General features: G+C 45.5%; 1 protein-coding gene and 1 long non-coding RNA gene across 10 annotated transcripts in view; both read right to left on the reverse strand.

Moving 5' to 3' along the window:
- Positions 1 to 14358, reverse strand: part of FBXO25 (F-box protein 25) — a 50008-nt gene extending 35650 nt beyond the window's left edge. For all 9 annotated transcript variants that reach the window (XR_009698796.1, XR_009698797.1, XR_009698795.1 and 6 more), the window contains exons 1-2: positions 14271 to 14358; positions 7791 to 7931 (exon numbers count right to left, since the gene is read on the reverse strand). Coding sequence is in view for 6 of the 9 variants with exons in the window: in XM_061177462.1 (XP_061033445.1) it covers positions 7791 to 7924 (134 nt within the window). In the remaining 3 variants the exon portion in view is untranslated. The remainder of the gene's footprint in view (positions 1 to 7790; positions 7932 to 14270) is intronic.
- Positions 14359 to 16060: 1702 nt separating this feature from the next.
- Positions 16061 to 25224, reverse strand: part of LOC133081356 (uncharacterized) — a 47279-nt gene continuing 38115 nt past the window's right edge. The window contains exons 2-3 of the long non-coding RNA XR_009698788.1: positions 16461 to 17109; positions 16061 to 16331 (exon numbers count right to left, since the gene is read on the reverse strand). This is a non-coding gene — a long non-coding RNA (uncharacterized LOC133081356). The remainder of the gene's footprint in view (positions 16332 to 16460; positions 17110 to 25224) is intronic.

A 25224-nucleotide genomic window follows, 5' to 3' on the forward strand; every position in this document is an offset into this window, starting at 1 on the left:
TAGACAAAATAGACTTTAAGACAAAGACTGTAATAAGAGACAAAGGAGGTCATTATATAATGATAAGTAGATCAACCCACAAGAGCATCTAAATAGATAAAGCAAATATTAACAGACCTAAAAGGAGAAATAGACACCAATACAATAGTAGGCAACTTAAATGACATATTAGACCACATGGACTTAACAGACATATACAGAACATTCCATCCAAAAACAAGAGAATACACATTCTTCTCAAGAGCACAGGAAACATTCTCCAGGATGGATCATATTATAAGGCCACAAAACAAGTCTCAATAAATTAAAAAAAGACAGAAATCATATCAAGCACATTTCTGACCTTGATGATATGAAACAAGAAAGCAATTACAAGACAAAGACTGGAAAATGCACAAATATGTGTAGATTAAACACATGCTAATGAACAACCAATGGGCCAAAGAAGAATTCAAAGGAGAAATCAAAAAAATACTTTGAGACAAATGAAAATGGAAATACAACATACCAAAACTTAGGGTATACAGCAAAAGCAATTCTCAGAGGAAAGTTCATAGTGATAAGTGCCTACACCAAGAAACAAGAGAAATCTTAAATAATGTAACTTTATATTTCAAGGAACTAGAAAAGAAGAACAAAGCCTAAAAACAATGGAAAAAAATAGTAGGAAGACAATGGAAAAGATCAATAAAACTAAGAGCTGGTTCTTTGAAAAGATCGTAGAAAAACAATGGAAAAGATCAATGAAGCTAAGAGCTGGTTCTCTGAAAAGATAAACAAAATTGACAAACATTTAGCAAGACTCACCAAGGAAAAAAGAGAGAGGACTCAGAGTCAGAGATGAAAGAGGAGACATCACAGCTCATACCACTGAAATAAAGGATCTTAAGAGACGACTATGAACAATTATATGCCAGCACATTGGACAACCCTGAAGAAATGGTTAAGTTCCCAGAAACTCACAACCTACCAAGACTAAATAATGAGGAAAGAGAAAATCTGAACAGACTGATTAATAATAAGGAGATTGAATCAGTAACCAAAAACCTCCCAACAAACAAAAGTCCAGGACCAGAGAGCTTCACTAGTGAATTCTAACATTTAAAGAAGAATTAATACCAATACTTTTCAAAGTCTTCCAAAAAAAATCAAAGAGGAGGGAACACTTCCCAATGTCATTTTGTGAGGCCAGCATTACCCTGATACCAAAACCACACAAGCAAACCACAAGAAAATTACAGGCCAATATCAATGATGAACACAGATGCAAAAATTCTCAACAAAACACTAGCAAACTGAATTCAACAATACATTAAAAGGGTCATATACCATAATCAAGTGAGATTTATTCTAGGGATGCAAGGACGGTTCAACATCTGCAAATTAACCAATGTAATACACCACATTAACAAAATGAAGTAAAAAAAAAAATCATATGATCACTCTATAGAAGCAAAAAAAGCATTTGTCAAAATTCAACATCCATTTACGATAAAACTCTCAATAAAGAGGGTATAGAAGGAACGTACCTTACCATAATAAAGGCCATATATGATAAGCCCACAGCTATCATCATACTCAATGGTGAAAAGCTGAAAGGGGGAGTTCCGTTTGCTCCACATCTGCATCACCGTTTGTTGTCAGCCTTTTTAATTTCAGCTATTCTGGTGGGTGGATAGTTCTACCTCACTGTGGCTTTTTTAAAAGGCTTTATTTTTTAGAGCAGTTTTAGGTTTACAACAAAACCAAGAAGAAGGTGCACATCACTGGGGTTTTAATTTAGTCTCCCTGATAACTAAAGATTTGAACTTTTATCATACTGGCTATTTGCATGTTTGTCCAAGTCATTCTCCCAGCTGCTAATTGAGTTGCTTGTCTCTTTACTAAGTTGACGAAATCCTGGAAGAAAAGCCTCTGTCCATATAACAGCTGGGTTCAATCAGGACACAGAAGACACATCAATTATTTTAACTGAGAAACTTAAAATGAAAATGTACAAATATGTACAAAACATTGTTAACTAGGTAACCTAAAAGCCGAAAAGAACACTGAAGCATTCCAGAGGTAGTGACTGCAAACAGCCGTCACCACACTGCACTGGGAGAGCGAAGGGCACAGGCTGGCACCAGCAGGAGGAAGCACTGTTGGCTGGTGCTGGAGTCTGAGCTCAGATGAGAAGCCCCGAGGGCCTGGGGTCCAGCTGCGGGGTGGGGTGGGGGCACCAGCATCTGGTGTTGAAGGGACACGATGAGCCAGGTCTGCAAATGTCAGAAAAGCTGGGAGGGAGAGTCCAGTGCTGCTGACCCTGGGGGACAAGTACAGAAAGGCCCCGGCAGCAGCTGCCCCAGTCCCACCCCACAGGCCCCGTAGCACCCTCCCCAGGCAGGGCCTAGCAGGGCCCACCGGCTGCAGCGTCACAGGGAGGTGTGAGCAGGTAGAACGGAGCCCAGAAAACAGCTTAGTGACAGCTTACGAAACACGATACTTTCTCCCAGTCACTGGCTTGCCTGTTGATGTTCTCAATGGTGACTTTTTAAAGCAACTTTCAAAGATCGGTTTAGACTTCAAGAAGAGTTGCAGCAACAGTACAAAGTCCCCTCCCCCAGCTTCCCCACCATCTCACATGAATGCAGGACGGCGACCAAAGCCAGGAGTGGATGCTGGCACAGTACCACTGACTCGCCCACAGACCTGTGTCTCGCCAGCCTCCCGCTGGTGCCCTTCGCTGTTCCAGGACCCCATCCGGGCCTATGCGATCGGGGTACACGCTGCCCCTGTGTCTTGCTCCTGGTCATGTCACCTGGATCACTCGCTTAAGGTGGGATCTGCCAGGGTTCTCAACTGTAAAGCTACTGTTTTCCCTTTGCGAATTCATAGATATTTTGGAGGACGCTTTGCAAATACTGTTTTTCCTTAACATCTCACCCACTAATCTCAGCATCTATCAGTGGACTCTGCCTGCAGCCATCATTACTGTGGTGTCCTAATGGTGACACTCTACTTCCCTATTCCTTCCACATTCACTAACTAGAATTATTCTGTCAGGAAGAGCTGTCCCTTCTTCCCCACTTATTCATGTATTATATCCCCATAAACTCAGGGGTATTTATCTTCTCCTTTGAGTTATAATCCAATACCACCATTATTTGCTTTTTGCTCAAATGGCTCCAGCTTTGGCCACTGGACTGCTTTCAGGTTGGCCTCTGCCCTTTTGACATCTGACATATTCCCATCCGCAGCCCCCCCTTTTCTTAAAGTATTTCCTTACTTTTGGACACCACAAGATGCTCTAGGCTCAGCTTATATTTCCCTACCCCAGCTCTGGAATCAACCACTTCCCCAGGAACTCTTCAAAACCAAGATCTTGGTGTTCAGTCTGCTCATTGCTACTGGGGCACCACCGCTCTTGGCCTCCCAGTAGACAGAACTGGGGAACATGTTATATTAACTCACCTACACACCGATCCCTATCTACCCACCCACCCACCCACAAGAGCAACAACCGCCTGAGTACACACGGACACCACCACCAACAATCCAGCACCACAAGGTATAGTCTAGCATGATTTTGTGACTTCCTTCTCCAAAGTGAGAGATCTGGCTGTCATTATCTGCATTTTACTTACTCACCCCGCTTAACCCTAGTATACATAATAAGTAGTTTCAGAATTGCTAACCCACACTCTGGGGCATGAGAAGCACATTTACCACCTACAGTGTCCGTCTATAGCCTGACAATATCCTGTAAACATGGTTTTCCCAAGTTCCCAGGTCAGCTCCTTTCTTCCACACCCACCTCAGTGTGGTTATGGGGTGCGTCTGTAACACAATCACATCCATCTGTCACAGTTTAGATCATTTGGGTGACCAGCTCCCCATCACACACATCCTGGTTGGTTTTTTTTTTTAGGATTTACACAGGGCAAAATTTGCTTTTCGTGCTGCACAACTCTATGGGTTTTGACGAATGCAGAGTCATAAAGGGACCGGCGCCTTCCCTACAGGGCAGCTCTACCACTCCCCAAAAAGCCTCCTGTCATCTGTGTAATCAACTCCTTCCCCTACCTCTAGACCCCTCGCATCCACTGGTCTGTTTTTCACCCCTTTGTCCCTAGAGTTTTTCTTTTTCCAGAAGGCCATATAAATGGAATCACACAATATGAAGCCTCTTGGGTTTAGTTTTTCTCACTAAGCAAGATGAAATTAAGATTCATCACGTTGTGTCAATCAACGGTTCGTTCCTTTCGCTCCTGAGTGGCCCTCCCCTGGAGAGCTGAAGAGCATGGGTGATGTCCAAGCTTTGGCAATTACTGGAAAAAAGCTGCTATTAACGTTCACATACAGGTATTGTGTAAACATAAACTTCCATTTTCCTTGGGTAAATAACTAGGACTGAGATGCTGGGTCATACGACAGCTATATGTTTAACTTAATAAGAAAGTACCAAACTAGTCAGCAAAGTGGCTGTGCCATTCTACACTCCCATCAAGCTTATGAGAGGACATTCTTGCCAGCGCTCGACACTGCCCTCACCAGCACCTGTAACGTTCTGTTGTTTGTTAATTGCAGCCGCTGTGGTAGGTGTGTCATGGCACCTTATCTGGAAGGTGAACACTTTCTCCACACTTTTGTCTAGGCCACCTCGGCTGTCTCACTCCCCTGGAACTTCCGTTACGCTTCTAGCTGGTCTGCTGCTGACCCCACACTGCACTGTGATCTCAGGCTCGCTGCGACGTGTGTCTTCCCAGATTGCCTGCACTTCCCTGCTGACTAATGATGTTGAGCTTATTCTTCTCTGCCCAGATTTACTTGCAAGGAATAAAAAATGGGAAAAAAGGACGAGCAGTGTGGTCAGATGAACAGGCACCGAGAGCAGGAGCAGAAACAGACACCACATCCCTGGAAAACGGAAGGTGGGCCTGCCCGCGACCCAGCAGCTCCTCTCCCGGGCACGAGCCCTGAGGCTCTCACGCGTGCGCAGGAAGCTACACGGTCAGACGCCACTGTCATCAGACGAACGGCCACCCTCCCAGCCGCGCAGGCCGAACACCTGCCTGCCTTCGCCGACGCCCCCCGCCACTGCCCACCCACTCCACCACTCAGCAACCTGCCAGCTCCACTGGCAAAACATCTGAATCTGAGCACTTCTCATCACCCGCCACCTCCATCCTCTCTGAGCCACGGTCATTCCTCACTTGGGTCGTTACACAGGCTCTTAGGAATGAGTCGATCTGCTCTGCCTCACCTCTCTGCAGCCTATTTCCAACACAAAAGCCAGAAGGAGCCTGTTAAAACATAAACCGGAACAAAACCCCCCTCTCTCTGCTCCAAACCGCTGACCCCCCAAAACACAAACTTGAACAAAACCCCCCTCTCTCTGCTCCAAACCGCTGACCCCCCAAAACACAAACCTGAACAAAACCCCCCTCTCTCTGCTCCAAACCGCTGACCCCCCGTCTAGCTCTGAGAAAACCCAGCTGGCCCTTCATGACCGGCCATGGCCACGCTGGCATCTGGTCCCCTGCTGCCCCTCATCCCACCCATCTCGCTGTCCCCGCTGCTCCCGAGTTCACGACACCTGCCTCGGGGTCTCTGCTCTCCCTTCCCCACCTGGGCCACCCTCTCGGTGCCCAAGGTGTCATTCAGCTGACCCTTCTCAGAGAGGCGCCCCCCCTCGACACTTCCACGCACCACCCCCACCCCAACGGTCTTCCCTCCCACCCCAGGTTTTTTCCTTCACAGCACTCATGACACGGAACAGACGACACGGAGCTCCTTTTGTCCTTTGTCTGACTGTCCCACCAGAATGCAAGCTCCTCCAGGCATGGGTTTCGCCTCTTTCTGTTTACTGCTGGATCCCAGGACTGGGATCACACAGTAAGTGCCTGACATACGGTACAGACTGAGCACACACAACAGCGCGGGTAATAACAAATCCAGAGGCCTCTCAGGTCGGGCTCATGGAGGGCTCTATCTACACACCAAAGGAGCACAGGCAGGACTCAGGCCCCTTCTGTTTCCAAGGAGCCCCCTCTGGAGGGGCGGGGACGGCCGCATCCTTTCTGTGGACAAGCAAAGCAAAGTCACCTTCTCCTGGTCCCTCACTGTGCAGGGTCTGGAGTAAGCACTGGGCTGGGAAGACCAACACACTTTCCCTTCACAGAAGGTAATTAATAAAAACATCTCTGATCCACACATCTTTGTGTGTTCTGGATGAAGCTGATCAAGATTCAGGATGAACTTAATAAAGATGAAAACTAAAAGTCCAACTGCAAGGGTCTGAGAACAATTCATTTACAACGGTCCCACCATGTTCTCTGGCAGGGAGTGAGTGAGTTGCCCACGGTCCCACCCTGTTTGTAAAGTTTATGTAAGGTTGGTAATTACATATACCATTAGTATAAAGAGAGGGCAGCCAGACTTGCGAGGCACCTGGATGGGAGCAAGGTGTCTTCACTCCACCCGTGGTGGAGAGTCCACAGCTGCTGTGACACAGCCTCTGTCCCTGTGAGGACACCCACACAGAAAGGCCTCTGCCAGCACCACTATATTTCAAAGGATTTTCAAATGAGTGTGAACAGGAGTGGGTGAGTGGGAGTGTCTGTGGGGAAGGTGGGAAGGGAGACAGGAGAACATGGAGTTTATCATGCAAAGAAAACAGTTCTTGATTGTATTTCTCTAATTCTATGCATATATGAGAAAAAAGTATTCTTCGATATTCACAACATGTTTGGAATGAGGGGAAATAAAGAATACATGAGGAAAAAAACACATGCAAATTCCTTAGTGTAGAAGTAGCAGTAACTTTCTATTTCATGCATTACAGCTTTTTTTAAACTGACATTTTAGAATTCAGAATGGCAGAGAAATGCCACAATATAAATTCAACGAACACTGTGTGTTATCCTTCCTATAATCTTAAATATAAAATTAATTTCTGCTTTAAATACTGCAAACCCCAATCTCCAGTCTAAAGGTACCAAATTCCTATCAGAAAAACAGATGACCTGTCAGTTTGAAATACACAATTGATAGTTACGCAAATGTGAGATAAACACATGCAGTAAAACGGATGTGTCACTAGACCCGTGACACTTTGGAGGAAGAGGTCTGCAGACCTCCCCAATCCTCCAAATGCTCAAATACACTTGTGACGGGGATTGCGGGTGAGCACACCACGGCCACGCTGGCCTGCTCCTGCATCCATGCAATCTCTCACTTTCCTCTGGAGAAAGAGCACAGCCCCCAGCCTGCCCTGCAGCTCCCACTCCAGCCGGTGAGGTTTGGCACAGGTACCCTCCTCCTCTACCCTGCCAAGCGGAACGCGGAGATGGGGGCAGAACTCCACCCTGAACCCCGCCGACGAGGCTACCCTCTGGGGATGGCAGAGCTAAAGGCCACCTCACCAACTCAGGCCTCTGACAGAGAAGACTATACTCCTGTCTCGCACAAGCTACTGTCACCATGGGCCTCTGACGCAGGCCGCCAAAACTACATCTTTTAATTCCTTCAGGTTCCTCAGCTGCAATGGGAGATTAATAAGAATAATACCTATCTCTCGGACTACTGTAAGGGTTAAACGTTTCAAATTAAAAAGAAGACGGCAGCATCTGTGCATGGGCACTAGGCGATCTACCAGGCTCAGACTTTGGCTAGTAACTTGTTTCCTTACACCAGCCTTGTGCAGGTGCGGGGGGGGATTCTCAGCCAAGCGGTAAGTCATGGGCTCCAACAGGTGAAGCCGTAAGAGTCAGGCGGGGACGGTGTGGCTCTGCTGAGCTGCGACTCACGTGCCGTGGCTGGCGCCACACCGGTTATTCTCTCCTTCAAGTCCCTCACTCCAGGGTTCACATCTTTTCCAGCCGTCTTCTGTTTTAATCCAGCTCCATCCAGGAGATCTCCAGTCCTGGCCCAAAAATGGCATAGCTCTCCTATAATTTAGGTTAAAAATGTATGTGTAATTGATGTAAGTTTCTTTTCATTTAGAACATTTATTCGTTAACTTTAATGAATACAATTCTTACTTAATATTTAAATGTCTGCACGTGCCTTACGTGCCAGCTAGACACTGAGATAAAACACTGAAGGTAACACAGGACTTCAGTTGTACTAAAATGATAACACGGATGAGGATTGGTGGATTTATTAGCCCAGCGCTGCACGTGTCATGAAAGGTCTCCCAGAGGTGACATCTCAGCTCATGCCTGAAGAACAAGCAGTCAGGGAGTGAGGAAGAAAAGGAGTATGACACCGAACAGAAAACTCATGCCAGAAATTAGAAGCAACAGAACATGAAACACGGATGCTCAGCCCTGTACACAGTCCAGTCGGCCTGAGGCTGACGATGTAAGGGGGGAGTGGGGAGTGGCTGGAAGTGAGAATGGAGAGGCCACTGGGGGCAAACAAAGTCAGAGGAGCTGGACTGCACTCTGAGGACACCAAGTGGCCAAGAAAGGAACCTCCACTCCGCAGGGAGACAATTCAACCAGATCTGAGCTTCACAAAGACCTCAGGGCTACTCGGTCTCTGCCAGCGCCTAGTGTCTTCCTAGTAATAAATGCTGTCTGAAATTACTTACATGGCTACAGTCTGCCTTCCTCAAGAAAATGCGATGTCTTGTTCAACTCTGTATCCCAACACTTGGAACGATGCCCGGCGCACAAGGGTAGCTCAACAATCACTGAATGAATGGCTCAGAGGGGAGGGTAAGGCTGGAGAGCAAGGCAGGAAAACCACCAGCATCTAGACTGTCCAGAGACCAGACAGAGACCAGACAGCGTGGGGGACAAAAGAAAGCCAAGGAGCCAGCTCCAAGGGTCGCTGACATTGAAGGGACAAGCAGGTGAAGACGAGCCGAGAAAGGACACCGAACAGGAAGAGCCACGGATGTAGGGGAAGTGGGAAGGCGAGAGAAGAATGGGTTTAAGAAAGAAATGATCAACAGAGAGGAAAGTGTTATAAAGAAACCAGTATGGTAAGAATGAAAAAGTATACATCGTATTTAGCTACAAAAAGGTAGTTGATAACTCAACAAAAAATTTCCATAGAGTAATGTGTTATATTAATCTCACGTCCGACGACGTAGATTTGGGATATTTCACTAAAGTGGAAGTATCATATCACATCATATCATAGAGTACACAAGAGATGAAAGTGTTCAAATACCATCTCCCAAATATATTTAATATAACTAACAAAAAATAGGCTATTAAATAGGCATTTATACTGGCTTAGAAGAGAAAAAAATTTCAGAGGGAAATTATAACTCTTCAACAATATTCCTGTGTCAACTACAAGTGCTCAACATGAAATGTATGATGAAGTAATTTTCCTTTGTACCAAGAGGATCTCAAAACCTTGCTAAACTAATAATCAGAACACATCTTTTTCAGTCATATATTGCTTAACTGAAATTCTTTCTTTAGAAGATAATTAAAAATAATTCCTTAAATTTCAACACTATTTTGATAAGCCTCATCTTACGCTCTTGTTTCACAACTACTGATCACCCTAAGATGCAAAAGCCACCACCCATGTCTAGTCCATCCAGATTATTTAAGGTTGTCTCCAATAGCAGGTGTCTGATACTTTTTCATGAAGCTTCAGACAGAAGCCAGAGAATACTTTTACAAAAGAAGGCAAGTACCATGATGTAGTAGATGATGCTTAAACGGCAAATTTAGTCTCATAAAACACAAACAAGAGAAGAATGTCTGTGAGGACCACCTCTGACAATTGCCAAAGTATCTCTCAATACCATATTTAAACTGCGTTTAAAAAAAATCAAGTGGCAACTGTGCAGAATATTGCTAATAGGTCAAATACAGTATTACTTCAATGACAAACATATAAACACAGACTAAATGTGTTATTACCTTATGTGTCCCTTCCCTAAGGGTATACCGGTAAACCCTTGAGGAACTAAAAAAACAAATGAAAACCCCCTCCACACACAATATATGTAAGTATATTTAAAATATATTAAAATATATGCATATGTGTAGTCAAAATGTACAAACCAACAGTCATAAAATAAATAAGCACTAAGGATATAATGTATAACACGATAATTAACACTGCTGCACATTATATTTGAAAGTTATTAAAACAGTAAATCTTAAGAGTTCTCATCATGAGGAAAAATATTTTTTCTTTTTCTTTAATGTTGTATCTATAGGAGATGATAGATGTTCACTAAACCTATTGTGGTAATCATTTCATGATGAATGTAAGTCAAATCATCAAGTTGTACACCTTAAACTTACATAGTGCTATATGTCAGTTATATCTCAATAAAACCGGAGCAGGGGGGATGTTATGTAGAAAACTGTCCCTTGAAGAATTCTTTGTTAACAGGAACAAACTGTAACAACTATAAACAATTAAAATATCTAAAAGAGGTTTTGTTAAATATTTGTTATTACACTGGGATTGTAAATGGCTATTAACAATAATTGTGCAAATATCTGTTAACATGAAAAGATATTCACAGTATATTAAGTGAAAGCAAAGCAAGTTTTAGGAAAATATATGTGATACTTCTGTGTATTTCTACATGCAGGCACAAGTTTATATGTGTGTGTATAGAAAAAAATCTGAAAGCAGATATAGCAAAATGTAAACAGTGAATATCTCTGCATGTTTGAATTTCAAGTGATTTTACATAATTTTTTATTTGAGGCATTTTTATTTTTAATACTTCTTTTATTAGATAAAAATGTATTACCTATGTGACAATTTTTATAGAACACGACTTGCTGATCTGAAAGGCAGAAATGGTGACATTGTTAACCTATATTATTTGATTCCTGATGCAGTTGAAGAATTGTCCCCAGTATGTTTCCTTTTTTCTTTTGTGATTTGTATGCTCACAGATTTTACAAATTTATTATTTTAGTTTTTTCCTTTCTTGTAGAATTTAGAAGTCTTCATACATTTAAATTAATAAAATTGGTTTCTCATTAAATATATACATATATATATAAATGTGCATACATGCAATCTTGTAATATGAGTACTAAATGAGTGGTAAAGAGAGAATAACTAAAAGAAACTCAGAGTAAAAAGCAAACCACCTGGGAAACCTCTGAAGAGAAACTAGGACATGAGCTTGGTCTTAAAACATGGTTAGATCTTAAGTGAATGAAGAAAGGAAAAAAATACCAATCACAGAAATGGTGGGTGAAAAAAATGAAGACAGGAATACATGTGACATGTTAGAGAATAAGCAGAATAGGCTGGCTGAAATAGAGAACAGATTGGAAAGGGGACTAGGAGAATGCAGAATATCAAAAGTGTTTGGACTTTATTCTCTAAATAATTAAAAGTTTTTGAGCAATCCAGCAACGTGAGCAGTGCTATTTTCAGAATAATTTGCCAGGGCGTGAAGGACAGACTGAAGTGGAGAACAGAGGCAGAAAGAACAACTACTTAAGCAACAGAAACTTCTTACCAACACCTCAGCTAACAAGATATTTTAAGACTTGATGACACACGTTGTACTTGCCTATTTAGACACCATGCCCACTCACCACTTAATGCACTTATATTCAGGCCTCACAAGCAATCCCTATAACATTTACACTAAGTTTCTGCTGTAAAATTAAGAGTCAGCTTGGGGTTTCCTGTAAGATAATTGATTCCTTTACAACTACCAAAACTCTACAGATCATTCATATTGACTTTAACAACTCTGTGAGAAACAAATATAGTTAGCCTGAATTTTTCAGTTGCTAAGTGTTTATATTTCCATGGGTTGGAAGGAGTGAAATGCAGCTAAATGGACCATGGAAATAAAAAGAGTACATTTCCAAGAGTTTTATTTTCAACACAGAGGAAAAGATTTGTTTCAAAATAAATGTGTGTATTCCATTCCATATAGCTGTATAATCTTTACACTTATGCTTTACACTTGCATATAACCTTTTTTTAAACTGAAGTATAGTTGATTTACAATGCTGTGTGAGCTTCAGGTGTACAGCAAAGTGATTCAATTATGTACATATTTTTTTTCATATTCTTTCCCCTCATAGGTTATTACAATATATAACCTTATATAATACTTATGTGTAATCTTTATACTTTATGCTTTAGTTCATGAACTAAAGCAGAGATTCTGGAAGCACAGTTATTACAAACAATAACAAAAAAGCCATCAGGGAAAAGAAAAAAAAGAAGAAAAAAAAAACACACAAGTTGCAATGTGAAAGGCTTAGGTCTCAAATTTTCAAAAATAGTCCCAGTCTGAAGCATCTAACAAGTTTGCAAATCGAAAAATACTGTTAAACTTTTGGAATGATGACAACCCATCATTTTTTATGGAAATGTATTTATCTGTTCTGCTAAACGATCTGAATTGCTATCATGTTATAAATTTAATTAAAATCACCTTTGTTTTGATAATTTCCAAATACAAAAATAAGAACTAGAAATTACTCCTGAAAATTATTAAATGTGTAAGAGCAACTACTCAAAAGTGGCTACTCTTGTAAAATAGCTGGTACAATCTGCAATTTTGTGCACATTTCATGCCAACTAATGTCAGAGAGCATATGGGGCCATCTACTGTAGATCTTCCCTCAATCTTTATTTTATATGGCAGGACATGAGGGTGAAGCACTGCAGGAGAACAGGGCTTCATGAAGTTCATTTGCCAGTGGAAACTCCTGCACAAGACAAGAAATGTCTTTCCTTCAACAAGCACACTTTCCGTTAACTAACGATAACAGCAGCAAACATTTACTAGATCTCAGCATGGGTTAGGCATCACCCTAGACAATTTACCTCTTATATCTCATTTAGTCCTCACACTACTGCATAAGGTAGGAAATGCTGTAATCCGCATTTAAAAGTTTTAAATCTCTATTTTATAGATGAAGAAACTGAGGCAAAAAGTTTGGTGGAGCTGGGATTTACAGTCATGGAATCTCAATCCACAATCCATGCTCTACCACTATATTTTTAAAACAGCAATTCCTGAACACCCTATTAGAAACAGATGTCATAAAAGTGCAGAAGTTTTTTTTTTCTTACATTTTTTAGCTTATATGTCATACATCATCAGATATGATCTAAGGTAATGATTGATCTAAATATAAAAACACTAAGACAAGGAAAACATGCCAGGAAACAGCTCTAAAAAATTTGAAAAGGTTACATGTATAACAGTACTTACTCTCCTCAGTAACTAAACTGATTTTCAGAACAATAAAGACTATACCTGTAGAGCAAGAGCTATGGCTATACACATTACTAACAGATAAGAAACAAACAAGTTACAGTGAAAATAAAAGGCACTTTCATATTCAGAGAAAAAAGCTGGCAAAGGAGTTTCTCTTCCAGTATTTCTTATACTGGAAATTTCATCATAAATTTTTAGAAAATAATTTTTATTGTTCTGCGATAAGAATGACTGATCCTCAATTTGATAAGCGTTTGGCTTTTTCTATTGCTTTCTCTTCCTTACAAGATTTCCAAATAATTGAGGGTCAAACATGAATATGGCTTATAAATGTGGAAGAATCTGATCCAGAAAGACCATCAAGAAATAATAAACCGAGGGCTGAGAATCAGAAATGGGGTTTACTGCAAGAAGGCCTGAGAGAGAATCACAGATGCCTCACGGAAACGTAAAACATTCCCGTAAGAGGGGAAAGTGGAACACGAAACAATAAGGGAAAGCGTGTCTTTTGTGATTAGGGCTGGAGGCAAGAATTTGGAAGAGGCAGGAAAGGAGGGCTCCGCAGGAAAAGGCACGATTCCCCACACTCCTTCAAGATGAGTCTGAGCAGGGCCAGGGCTGGGAGAAGGGTCCAAACGGAGCTTACCGCGAAGAGGAGGACGCAAAATTGAAACGCGTCCGCTCAAGAAAAATAAGAAAGGCAACCGAAGAGGGGCCGGAGCCGGAGCAGAACGGGAGCAGAGGACGGACGCCGGGAGGACGAAGACAGGCCCGGGCAAGTGCCCGCGCGGGAGGGGTGGTCCCGGAGGCCCCGGGCCGGGGGAGGAAGAGGCCGGAGGGCGGACGCCGGAGACGCCGGGCCAGGGAGGGGTGGTCCCGGAGGCCCCGAGCCGGGGGAGGAGGGGGGCCGACCCGGTGGGGGCGGGTTCAGGCGGGGGCGGGAGGGGAGCTGGGCTGCGGGACGCGGAGGGTGGGCGTGAGGTTGAGGACGGGTGGGCCGCGCCGTGTGGCGGGCAGACTGCCTCCGTCCCCACCCGACGCGCGGACGCCCATAGTCCCCACCTAGCGCGCGCCGCGTCCCAGTCCTTACCTGGCGCGCCGACTGTCCGGGCCCCACCTGGCGCACTGACAACCCCCAGCCGGCACCTGACGGCGGCCCGTCGGGATTTATTGCCGGAAATCGCCCACCGCCTACCCGGGAGCCGCCGCGGGGAAGCCCCGCCCCCGGCCGCGCTGATTGGCCAGCGCGGCTCCGCGCGGCCGTGTTGCTACGCTGATCCCTGAGTCGGCGGCGCGCGCGTGCGCAGTGGGCGTCGCTCCCGGCCCCCCCCCCACCCCGTGCCGCTGCCCGCGCGTGCGCAGTGGGTGCGGCCCTTGGGGCTGGTTGGGGAGCTGGAGGGGGCGTCCGGGCCCCGAGAGGCCCCAGGAGCTGAGGGAGCAGAGAAGGCGTGGGTCACCTGGGTCCTGACTGCCGGGCCGACTGCAGACAGATACTCCAAAACGCTCACCCCAACCTGCTCAGCTTTCCAACCCAACCTGAATTTCGGGAATGCAGCTTCGATTTGCCCCCAATCCCCCTGTGCACCTCATTACCTTGTATACTGAGTTTTAAGGCCCAAGTACTTTGTATTTATAAACGATTTAGTGGGGTTTTCCCAGTTAGGAGACAAGAATGTGGGGTTCCGGAGGGCAGGGTAGGAGCAGGGCCCCCGGTTCTGGCCAGTGCGAGCTCTCGGCCGGGTCGGAGCAGGACCGGCTGCCGAGAGGCGTGGGCATAAACTAAGGCCTGAACCTCTCTCTGCCTCACTTTCCCCGCAAGTAAAATGGAGCCGGCAGCGGGGCTTACCTCACAGGATCTTTATGAAAATTGAATTAACATGGTCAAACATTCAAAACAGTACCTGGGGTGTGGTGAGCAGGACATAAGTATTTGATCTTAGTATTTTTCTTTTTGTAAAATGTGTAAAATATAGTAGGTATTCATATTCTAGAAAAATATTTTTGTAAATTATTCCTCGTGCTTATTACAATAGTGTTCTTTGACTACATGCTTTTAAAATAGTGGAAAAGTGATTACGGACAGAGGTCAGCAGTGTTGCTTGCATATCCCCAATTTAAGAACCGCCCCCTTCTTTTCCTAGTTTTAGGTATCGTCCATGGATGAGCGTTCGGTTCTTTCCAATATTTTGCCGTTAAAAATAAATGAGTAGCTGTATGCGTGGGCGGTTTTGGTTTCTTTTTTTAAATTTGTGGGGTGGTGTGTTTGCGAGTAAATTACTATCATTGGAATTGCTGGGCCAAAGACAAGTGCAAGTGGAGTTGTGGTCGACATTGCCAGGGCGAGAGCCCCGCCGGCACCCCACGGGGCTTAGAGTAGTATGAAGTCTAGACTAATTGGCCAGCGTCCACATAGCTCCTTGTGAAGGAGTTCCACTGGCTGGATTGAGAGGAAGCAAAGTGACAGCCATCCGCAGAGAAACGCAGGGGCCCCCCACGTGGTTCAGGTCAATTCCGTCCAGCAAATATCCCTGAGAGCGCACTTAGCTTTCTGCTTGTAAAGAGGGGCATGTCCACGGCCCTCTAGAAACTTCACCAGTGGAGGAGGAGAAAGCAGCAGAGGGGCAGGAAGATGCTCCGCAAAGGCAGGGTGTGGCTGGGCGCTGTGGAGCCCCGGAAGTGAGGGGAGAGCCCCTGGGAGGGAGCTTGGAGGGGAGGGAGGAGCCGCCGTGGGGCGGGCGCAGCCTCAGGAACAGTGACCCAGAAGGAGGGGCCTACCTACCAGACTGTGCCGGCATCCATTTATCTAACAAGTCTATCAACTGGGATGAGGGAGAATTTCGAGTTCTTTATTTTCCTAAAAATAATCCAATTGTGATTCGATCCAAGGATTTGGGGACACTTAAACACATTGTTGCAGCCTCTCCCCAAAGTTGGGGTCCGCCGTAGCAGTGAGCTGGGGCAGTCACTGGTCACAGGCGTGCTGGTGCCTCCATGCCTCACCGGGGGCTTGGGGTGTGGCCAGCACGGGGCCTCCATGCGTCCTGAAGGCCGCTACACCGCTGGGGAGTGTGTCCCTGATCCTCTGGAGACAAGCTCAGCTTTGCTCCCTCCAGGCTCAAGGAATTGTCTCTTTTTCCATGCTCCACCCTGTCTGGAACACATAAGGTGTTTAATGGCATCTTTATACAACACATGAAGACTAATTCTGTTTTCTATGCAACGATAATACTGGGGTGCGAAATAAAAACCAAACCAAACCACCCAAACAAAACCCTGTCACCTTGGTGCAGACTTGGTAGAGCAGTAGGTACATTAGGGTGACCACACAGACCACATGCTGGGCACCATGGCAGGCGGTGAGGATGTGAAGCTGAAATCCCTGATTTTCAGGAGCTCACTGTTCAAGGCAGATACAGGACGGCAAATACACAGAAAATGGGGTGATGGCTATAAAGACGTACAAAATATGGAGAGGCCTGGGGCAAAAGCACGTCTCTGACAGATGCCTCCAGGCCAGCAAGCAGCGATGGCCAGGGCAGAGGAGGAGATAGCTTGTGTTTGCTGGCTTGTTTCAGATCTCCTCTTGGTCTTGGGCCTCCTTATCTTTCAAACAGGAATCGGAATAGAATCTTAGGATCCTAAGAGGTGGCCAGAAGCACGTGGTAAGCGTGGGATGGAGGGATGGGAAGGCTGACTGCACAGCCACCTGCAGGCACCTCATCCCTCCACTTTTGAAACTCTGTACTTGCCGGACAAGACGTGTCGTCATCAGGCTTCATCCTGAGAGCAGCCAGTTTGCAAGCCCACAACTCCTCACCCAGCTCCAAACCCTCTCTGTTCACCTGGCGCAGAGCTGAAGCCGAATCCGGCCTCTGTGGGCAGCATGCCATTAACCATTAACTTCTCCCACCTGGTGGGGGTCTCAGTACCTGCAAAACAGCTCAAAGACATTGTTCTGTGTATCCCTTGATGGGGAACCAGGACCCTGCCCCAAGGCTGCTCTATTGTTTCTCTTGACTCCTCCTCCCTTGTCTCACACCCCCTCCCTTCCCTAATTAACAACTGCTTGAATCTGCCCCATGGAACTCATGGAAGGTCATGGAGGCTGACTGAAGCCTGTTTCCTATAATCAAAGAAATGGGGACACAGGAAGGATTTTGTGCCCAGGAGCCCCACTGGGCCCTGCTCGGTATCAAGGCTGTCTCTAACTCCACTCATGGACATGTTTACATTAATACAGATGCCCCAGCACGTTCCACCCTAGGTATTTATCAAAGATAAATGAAAACATGGCCACGAGGAGCGCGTACAATAATGTTCGTAGCAGTTTATTCCTTGGAACAACCTAGATATCTGTCTGCAAGGAAGTGGACTAACATACTGGAATATTGAAGCCGTGGAAAGAGAATGAGCCGCTGATACGTGCGACAACGTGGACGCTTGTCAAGAATAGTATCTTAGTGAAGGAATGCAGACACGGAAGTATATGCCGTGTGACTCCATTCATGTGAAATGCGATAGAATCACGCCCGTGGTGGCTTTGCGGGGCCAGGGTAGGGACAGGGCAACCTTCTGGGGTGATGGGAGTGTCTGGTGTAGTTTGGGGTGAGACTATGCCTGTGTTAAATATCACCGAGCATTTCACTGGAAGTATGTTCAACCTCGATAAGCCAATACATATCCTTTCTTTGGGAGGAACATTTCTATCTGACATATTCCTAGTCAAATTTTATGCAACATATTGAATTAAAAAAATCAGACAACCAGCAAATATGTTGAGGGCTTACCCCACACCCAGAATCATATTAAGAGTTGTGGGAACTGCAGAAATGTAGAAACCTTCCCTGCCTGCTAGGAGCTTGTGCTCTGTGATTGAGGCAGGAAATACATGTAAGAAGTGGTAGCAATCGAACATTTAAATGAAAATTCAAAAGACCCCAAGGAAGGGCCAGGTCATTCACACAAGTGAACTTTGATGGGGGTCACAGGTGCAGGGAAATCACTTTAGCCCGAGCAGTCATAAGAAGATACTAAAATTCACTTTGGCAGGTGAGGGGGAAAAACATAGTTTCCTAACTTAATACGGACTCTAACGGGGCAGACGTTTTCGGTAACACCTCTTAGAGCCGTGCTCCCTTTCCTCTAATGTAAATCTCAGAAAGCAGGCACTTCAATCTAGAAACAAAAATGGTAAGTCTCTCGGTCTCTCCCGGTTCTGGTGTCTTGAAATTCCATCCATGGATTCAAGGGAGCATCTCCATGAAGTCCCGAGTTATTCTCAGCCTGCCCACATGACCCCGCTCCTCAAGGCTCAGACCAACCCTCTCTTTATATGCTGATAACAATGACAGCTTTGATAATGACAGTGATGGTGTAAATGGCTAACCTTTACTTACTCTTCACTGCGCACCAGGCTGTGCTCAAGCACTCTGCTTGCCTTATGCTCCGAATAACCCTAAAAGGTCAATCCTGTTATTACTGTGTCTTGAAGATGAGGCCCCGAGGCTTCGAGAAAGCTCAGTAGCCTTGCCGGGAGCCCACAAGTAGGCAGACGTGGATCCAGGGTGTGACTTGGCTTGTCTGACGCCATCACTGCGTGTCCACCTCCCTGGGAGGCGCCCCCCTGAGAGGCCTGGTTTAGGTGATCCTCCTTCCCCCAGCCCTCCAGTGCTTGAGTCTTTACCAGTCACTAGACAACCACAGTTTCCTGTAACTTCTTTCAGTTACTTAAATCCCAGCTCACCCTGCCCTCGACTTATAAAAACATCTCAGCTTTGCGTGAAGACCGTGAGCTCTCTGAAGGCAGGGACTAGGGTCTGACACTTTACAGAGCCCTGAAAGTAGAATTCTCGGTGGAGAGGGGAGGGAGAGGCTGGCTGCCCATCCAGCCAACATCGTTTGATCTACACACATGACCACAGCTGGAGCAGTGGGAACAAGTCCCCTTCAGAGTCACCTCAGATATGGTATTGAAGTTGGCTCGTCCTCTGCATGGTTATTTCCATGCTGGCATGTGCTTCTCTTGTTTCTATACTGCTTTCTGTGAGATCCAAGCAATGGGATAAACTTCGATAGATTGTTAGAACCAAGAGAGAACTCTGCGTGGAGCCTAATCCGTCCTTGTAGATAAGGCCACACCTTCAAGACTCAGCTGGTGGAGGAACAGCAGAGCTGGAGCCGAGCCTCCCATGCCAAACATGGTTTTCTTCCCCTAACACAGCAGATGGTCTCTGTGTCTGAGCCTGGAAGTCCCAGATCCCTCTCCCCACATCCACCAAATGTGAGACCACCATGGGTTGGGCGTGGGCGCTAAGGTGTCTGTAGCCTTTTATCAACAGCATTGCTGGGCTGCTCTCTGACTGGCCCAGACTTCCAGTCACCTTAGGTCACCCTGCTCTCCTGCCCATCATGACTCTGTCCCTCTGCTGAATGGGGGACGACTGACCATACCCTCCTGGGAGGAAGCACAGAGGTGCAGCCTCTGGGTGAGATGAGCAAAGTCTCTTAAGGGGACCCTTCTTCGAAAGGAGAGGCATGAGCAGATCCTCTCGTCCAGCCATGAGAATTTTCCGAGTTTCTGGTTAGGGTCACTAGTCGTACAAATGAAGGCCATGTGCCACAGATGCCCCGTCACCAGGGCTACAGTAAAAACCTAATAAATGGAAAACAGCAACACTGCCTGCTGAACAACTGGGTTTTTCCAAGCAATTTTGTCAGCAGAAGTTTACTGCTTTTTGATAGAATTGAAAATAGGGCTTCCCTGATATCGCAGTGGTTGAGAGTCTGCCTGCCAGTGCAGGAGACGCGGGTTCGGGCCCTGGTCCGGGAAGATCCCACATGCCGCGGAGCGGCTAGGCCTGTGCGCCACAGCTGCTGAGCCTGCGCTCTGGAGCCCGCGAGCCACAACTACTGAGCCCGCGCGCCACAACTGCTGAAGCCTGTGCGCCTAGAGAGCATGCTCTGCAGCGAAAGAAGCCACCGCAGTGAGGGGCCTGCGCACCATGGCGAGGAGTGGCCCCCGCTCGCCACAGCTAGAGAAAGCCTGCGCGCAGCAAGGAAGACCCGACGCAGCCAATACATACATACGTACATACATATATACAGAAATAAATAAAATTTATAAAAAAAAAAAAGAAAATAAACAGGGGCTTCCCTGGTGGCGCAGTGGTTAAGAGTCCGCCTGCCAATGCAGGGGACACGGGTTCCAGCCCTGGTCCGGGAAGATCCCACATGCCACGGAGCAGCTGGGCCCGTGCGCCACAACTACTGAGCCCACGTGCCACAACTACTGAAGCCCACGCACCTAGAGCCTGTGCTCCACAGCAAGAGAGGCCGCCACAATGAGAGGCCCATGCACGGCAACAAAGAGTAGCCCCTGCTGGCCGCAACTAGAGAAAGCCCACATGCAGCAACAAAGACCCAATGCAGCCAAAATAAATAAATAAATAAATAAAATGAAATAAAACATTTTAAAAAAGAAACAGAAACAATAGAAAGGCAGTATTTTAAATACACCTGGGTTTTAGTAAATCATTATGGTAATGTGCTACATAATTTTGGAAAATTAATTCTTGTTTGGCTATTAGCAATAAAATGATGAAATGGTTAATGGGCTCCATAATCATTCTTCCAATAATGTCTGGGAGAAAATGAAGTTAAAGCAAATCTAATTTAGAAAAGCAAGTGGAACTGAATGGTTGAAAATGTCAACAGAAATGATTCTCATCTGTTGGAAAAAAGTGTCTAATGCACACGTGGAACTATATAACCAGAACACAGAAATTTAGCTTCTGTGTTCAGATGAAAACCTCAGCTTCATCTGAAATGCTGAGGATGGCAGGACAGAAAGAGGATGAATTCGCGCCGTTAGGGAGTCTGCATCTGTGGGACCGAGTTGATAAAGGCAGCCACAGCCAGGAGAGTAGGTGTGTACGAGGGCCAGAATTTGTTTCTGTGCACACCAGGACCCACAGTCACAGAGATGTCTAAACAGAGGAGGCACTTCCTGGCCCCGTGACGGTTCACCTTTTTTCTATCTGCTGGCCCACAGAGCCTCATTCCAGGTGTCTCAATCCACCTCCAAGGACAGGGGAAGCAAAGAACAGCAAAAATACCAACAATTTTGCTCAGTCTTTCTACAAGTGCTCTTTGCTTTTACTGCAACATGAAACCCAGAGCAACGTAAGTGACGTGAGCCACTGGTGGGTGTAGCATCGCTGAAAGCCTAACATTTGAGGAGTACCTAAGTTATGGCACATAACTGCCTGCAACTTCTCTGCTGAAGTCATTCTTCTGAGAAGAACTTCTCTACTATGTCTGAGTGGGCAGAAGTAAAGAAAAGCAAATGCCTAAGCTAGGACCATGCTTAGGCAGGGAGCCCAATCCCAGGTGCATATTTTAGAGATATAATGGGAAAACCTTGAGGCACAACCAAACCGAGGAGGGAACTTACACATGTCCGGAGCTGTGGAGGGCAGTGGAGGGTTCCCAGTGTAGCTACTTGGTTGGGACTTGGTGAGGTTTTGTGCACAGCTGGGATCTCTCGTCTCTGTGACCCATGGGTCTGATGTGTAGGCAGCTGCTGATGGAAATCCCAAGGATTAGTGTGGCTGCTTAAGTGACCCTGTCAAGTTGCCCCAGTGATGCAGCAAAGTCTAGAGACAGGAGCTTACTTTCTGTTTCTTGGCTCCACTGCCTCATGTTGACTTGTTGCAGCAAAATAAATCAAACATTTATCCTTTCTTCTGCTTCTCATTCCAGCTCTAAAACTCCTACTTCTTTTCAAGGCAACGTGGATGTTCTAACTAGTGCAAAGTCACATACAAGGGAGTAGATAAACGGAAGTCAGGGAGATTCATATTTCAAGATATTATCCTTCCCTACCAGGAGGAAAAGTGTACTGATGGAAAATATTCAGCCAGCGTTCTAAGCCAGAGAGCCTCATAGGTCCATGGAAATTGCATGTATTTTAAAGAAAAATCTTGAGAGGAAAATAAGTAAGCTACTTTATATAGATGTTCCTCCTTTGACTGAAGGACAATTGTGCTGTCTACAATAGTTGTTAGAGCTATAAAACCTTAAAAGGGCATTTTTAAGAAGGAAACACAGATTTGCTGTGATTCCTGCTGTTACAAGTGAAGTGCCCCCTTGCTCTGCCTTGTCTTATCCTGGGATGGAAGGAAAATTGCCCGGTAGACAGTGTCTGCACAAGATCTTGCGAAAGCTGGGCCTTCAGGTGACTTGCAAGTATCATACGTTTACATATGATGGCTTCCTACCTTATAAAGGCTCCGCTCACAGGTTGCCTTCTCATTAGACCTACCTTTAGTATTTCAGTTAAAATTGCAACCTCCCCCAGACACTCAGAAACCCCCTCACACTGGTCTATTTTTCACCCTTATTAATGTATTAATTAATTTATTAATTTATTAATTACCCCAGGATGTAAGCTTCACCAGGGCAGAATTTTCTTTTTTCTCTTTTGTTCACCAATGCATTCCGGCTCCCAGGACAGTGCCTGGTACATACTAGGCACTTAGATACTTGCTGAATAAATAAATGAATGAACAAATCAATGAAACACATCCTTCGTATAAAAAATGTTAAATATGCATGTTCATGTTCTAGACCAGAAGATTCTATTGATCTCACAACAGAGTTGAAGGAATATACCAGGAGGGTTGGTAAATGGAGATATTTCCAGATTATGTTGCTTATTTACTTGATAAAGTTTGATGTTACTATGGCCTGAAAGTTTGTCCCCTCAAAATCCACAAGTTGAAATCCTAATGCCTGATGTGATGGCATTAGGAGGTGGGACCTTTGGGAGGTGCTTGAACCCCGAGGGCGGAGCTCTCATGAATGGGATTAGTGCCTTGTAAAGCTACCATTGTCTGTGCTTTGCCTGAAGCTTTTCCTGTATTAACTAGAGATTCAAGGTGGGGATGGCAGGAGAGGATGAGGAATAAGGGAAATATGAGCGCGAACAATAAGAGGCAGAAGAAAATAAAAAGACAATAGAAGACAAAAAAGGTGGAGCAGGACAACACAGCTTGCGGTTTATAAAGCAGACAGCACAGGTGAAAAGATCAAACACTACTCGGCATCAGCCAGACCGTCTGTCAGGGACAGAGCCCCTCCTGGGCCACCTGCTTGCACGCCCGCCAGTATGCTGTGTGCCCCTCTGTTCACCCTGGTAATTATTCACCCTCCCCTATGGGCCATCGCTGCAATGTCTCCTAGGGAAGAAAAACAAATGCAATGGAAATAAAGCAAAAGCAGATTTAAAAAAAAAAAAAGACCACCCTGAGGGCTGTCAGCAGCAGCTTCATAGGTCGGTTCACCGGACTCCAGAGGCAGCTTTTGGGCTTTGAACAATCCCCCTCGGCCCTGAGATGAGGTTAAGACACCCCCGCAGAAAGCACAAGGCTGGGGGAACAGTTCTTTCACCACAGACTCTTTCCTGCTAGTCTTCCTTCCAATCTCCAGTGGGAAGAGGGGGATAAAACCTAAAAGTGTGAGGTAGGCATTCCATCCTTTAAAATAAGCGGATAAATAAAAACCCAGACTTCACATGAGTTTGGAGCACTAATCCACCTTGCAAAGGATTCTTAAGAAGTCTTCAAGCAAATGGAGTTAAATCTAATTAGGCGCAGCTTTAAATATTACTGAAAGCAAAGGCCCACGTACGAGACTACAATAAATGACAGTGAGGCATCCGGCACTATTTAAAACACAGTAAGCGATTGTATTTAGCTGCACAATGGCCGAGGGCGGGGGTAGGGGCTGGGGTGGAGTTCAGGCTGGAATGCTCGGGAGGGCGCAGGGTGGCTTTAAATAAAGCTCTCGTGGTTGGGATTAACAGATACACACTACTACGTATAAAATAGATAACCAACAAGGACCTACTGTGTAGCACAGGGAACTCTACTCAATATTCTTTAATAACCTATAAGGGAAAATGTGGTGCTCCAAGGACAATGGTGCTTCAAGGACAAAGGACAACCCTGCCTGAAAAAGTTTGTGTTACACACCCGACCAGACTCTCTCGCCCTCCGCGCCTTGTTGCGATGGGAACGAAATTCTTGAGCCCACCTGGGCAACAGGACTGTTCCTCTCTCGTCCCAAATAGGGAAAGGCATCTGCCTTGTCCCACTCCCACCCTACAGAAGGAAGGTATATATATGTGCCTCGACCAATCGAGAAAAGAAATTTTCACCTCGGACCATTCTTTTGTTCTCTGGTTATAAAAACCGACTAATAGCACACGTTCAGGGTCTCGGCTCTCCCAGACTACTAGGAAGTCGGCCCGCTGTTCTGGCAGCAACCATTCCCTCTAATAAATTCCATAGTCTTTACATTCTGCCTTGTGTCCGGAAATTCTTTTCCAACCTGCGTTTGGACCACGACAGAAAAGAATCTAAAAGGAATATATATTCAGTTATATACATGTAACTGAATCACTGTGCTGTACAACTGAAATTAACACGGTATTATAAAGCAACTATACTTAAATAAAAAATACATAAATAAATAAAGTTCTCGTTCTGAAGGGCGCTCGAAGCTGAGAGCTTGCACACCAGGCTCAGCCGTAAACCACATTTTGGAGGCATGTGTCGTAAGGACCCTCTACTCAGCGTGGTCCAAGAATCAAATGTCTTTCACGTGTGGCCCCTTGTCTACGCATGTACCTAGATGTATTCGTGATAATAAAACACACATTTCTGAAATGTTACTGAATAGTACCTTTTTGTCATTATGCCCTTTCCCAATAAACAAAAATTCTGAGTACAATAATATCAAGTACGTATTCATGAGAAATTGTGAGGTAAAGTGGGTTTTCAAACCATCGTTTGGGAACCAGAGCTAAAACCACAGAAGGTGCATGAGGGAGGTGGCCCGCAGACTGGACAGCCGGCCAGTCTGGCGTGGCCACTGCTCCCAGGAGGAGCCCCAGCCGAGTGGGAAAGCCGAGGCCCAGGAGGGGAAGCTGCACCCTGGAAGCTGCCCCTCCAGTGCCTTCAGGTGTGTGGCTGGTAAAGTCC

This window comes from Eubalaena glacialis, chromosome 20 (genome assembly GCF_028564815.1).
Source record: "Eubalaena glacialis isolate mEubGla1 chromosome 20, mEubGla1.1.hap2.+ XY, whole genome shotgun sequence".
NCBI classification, from domain to species: domain Eukaryota; kingdom Metazoa; phylum Chordata; class Mammalia; order Artiodactyla; family Balaenidae; genus Eubalaena; species Eubalaena glacialis.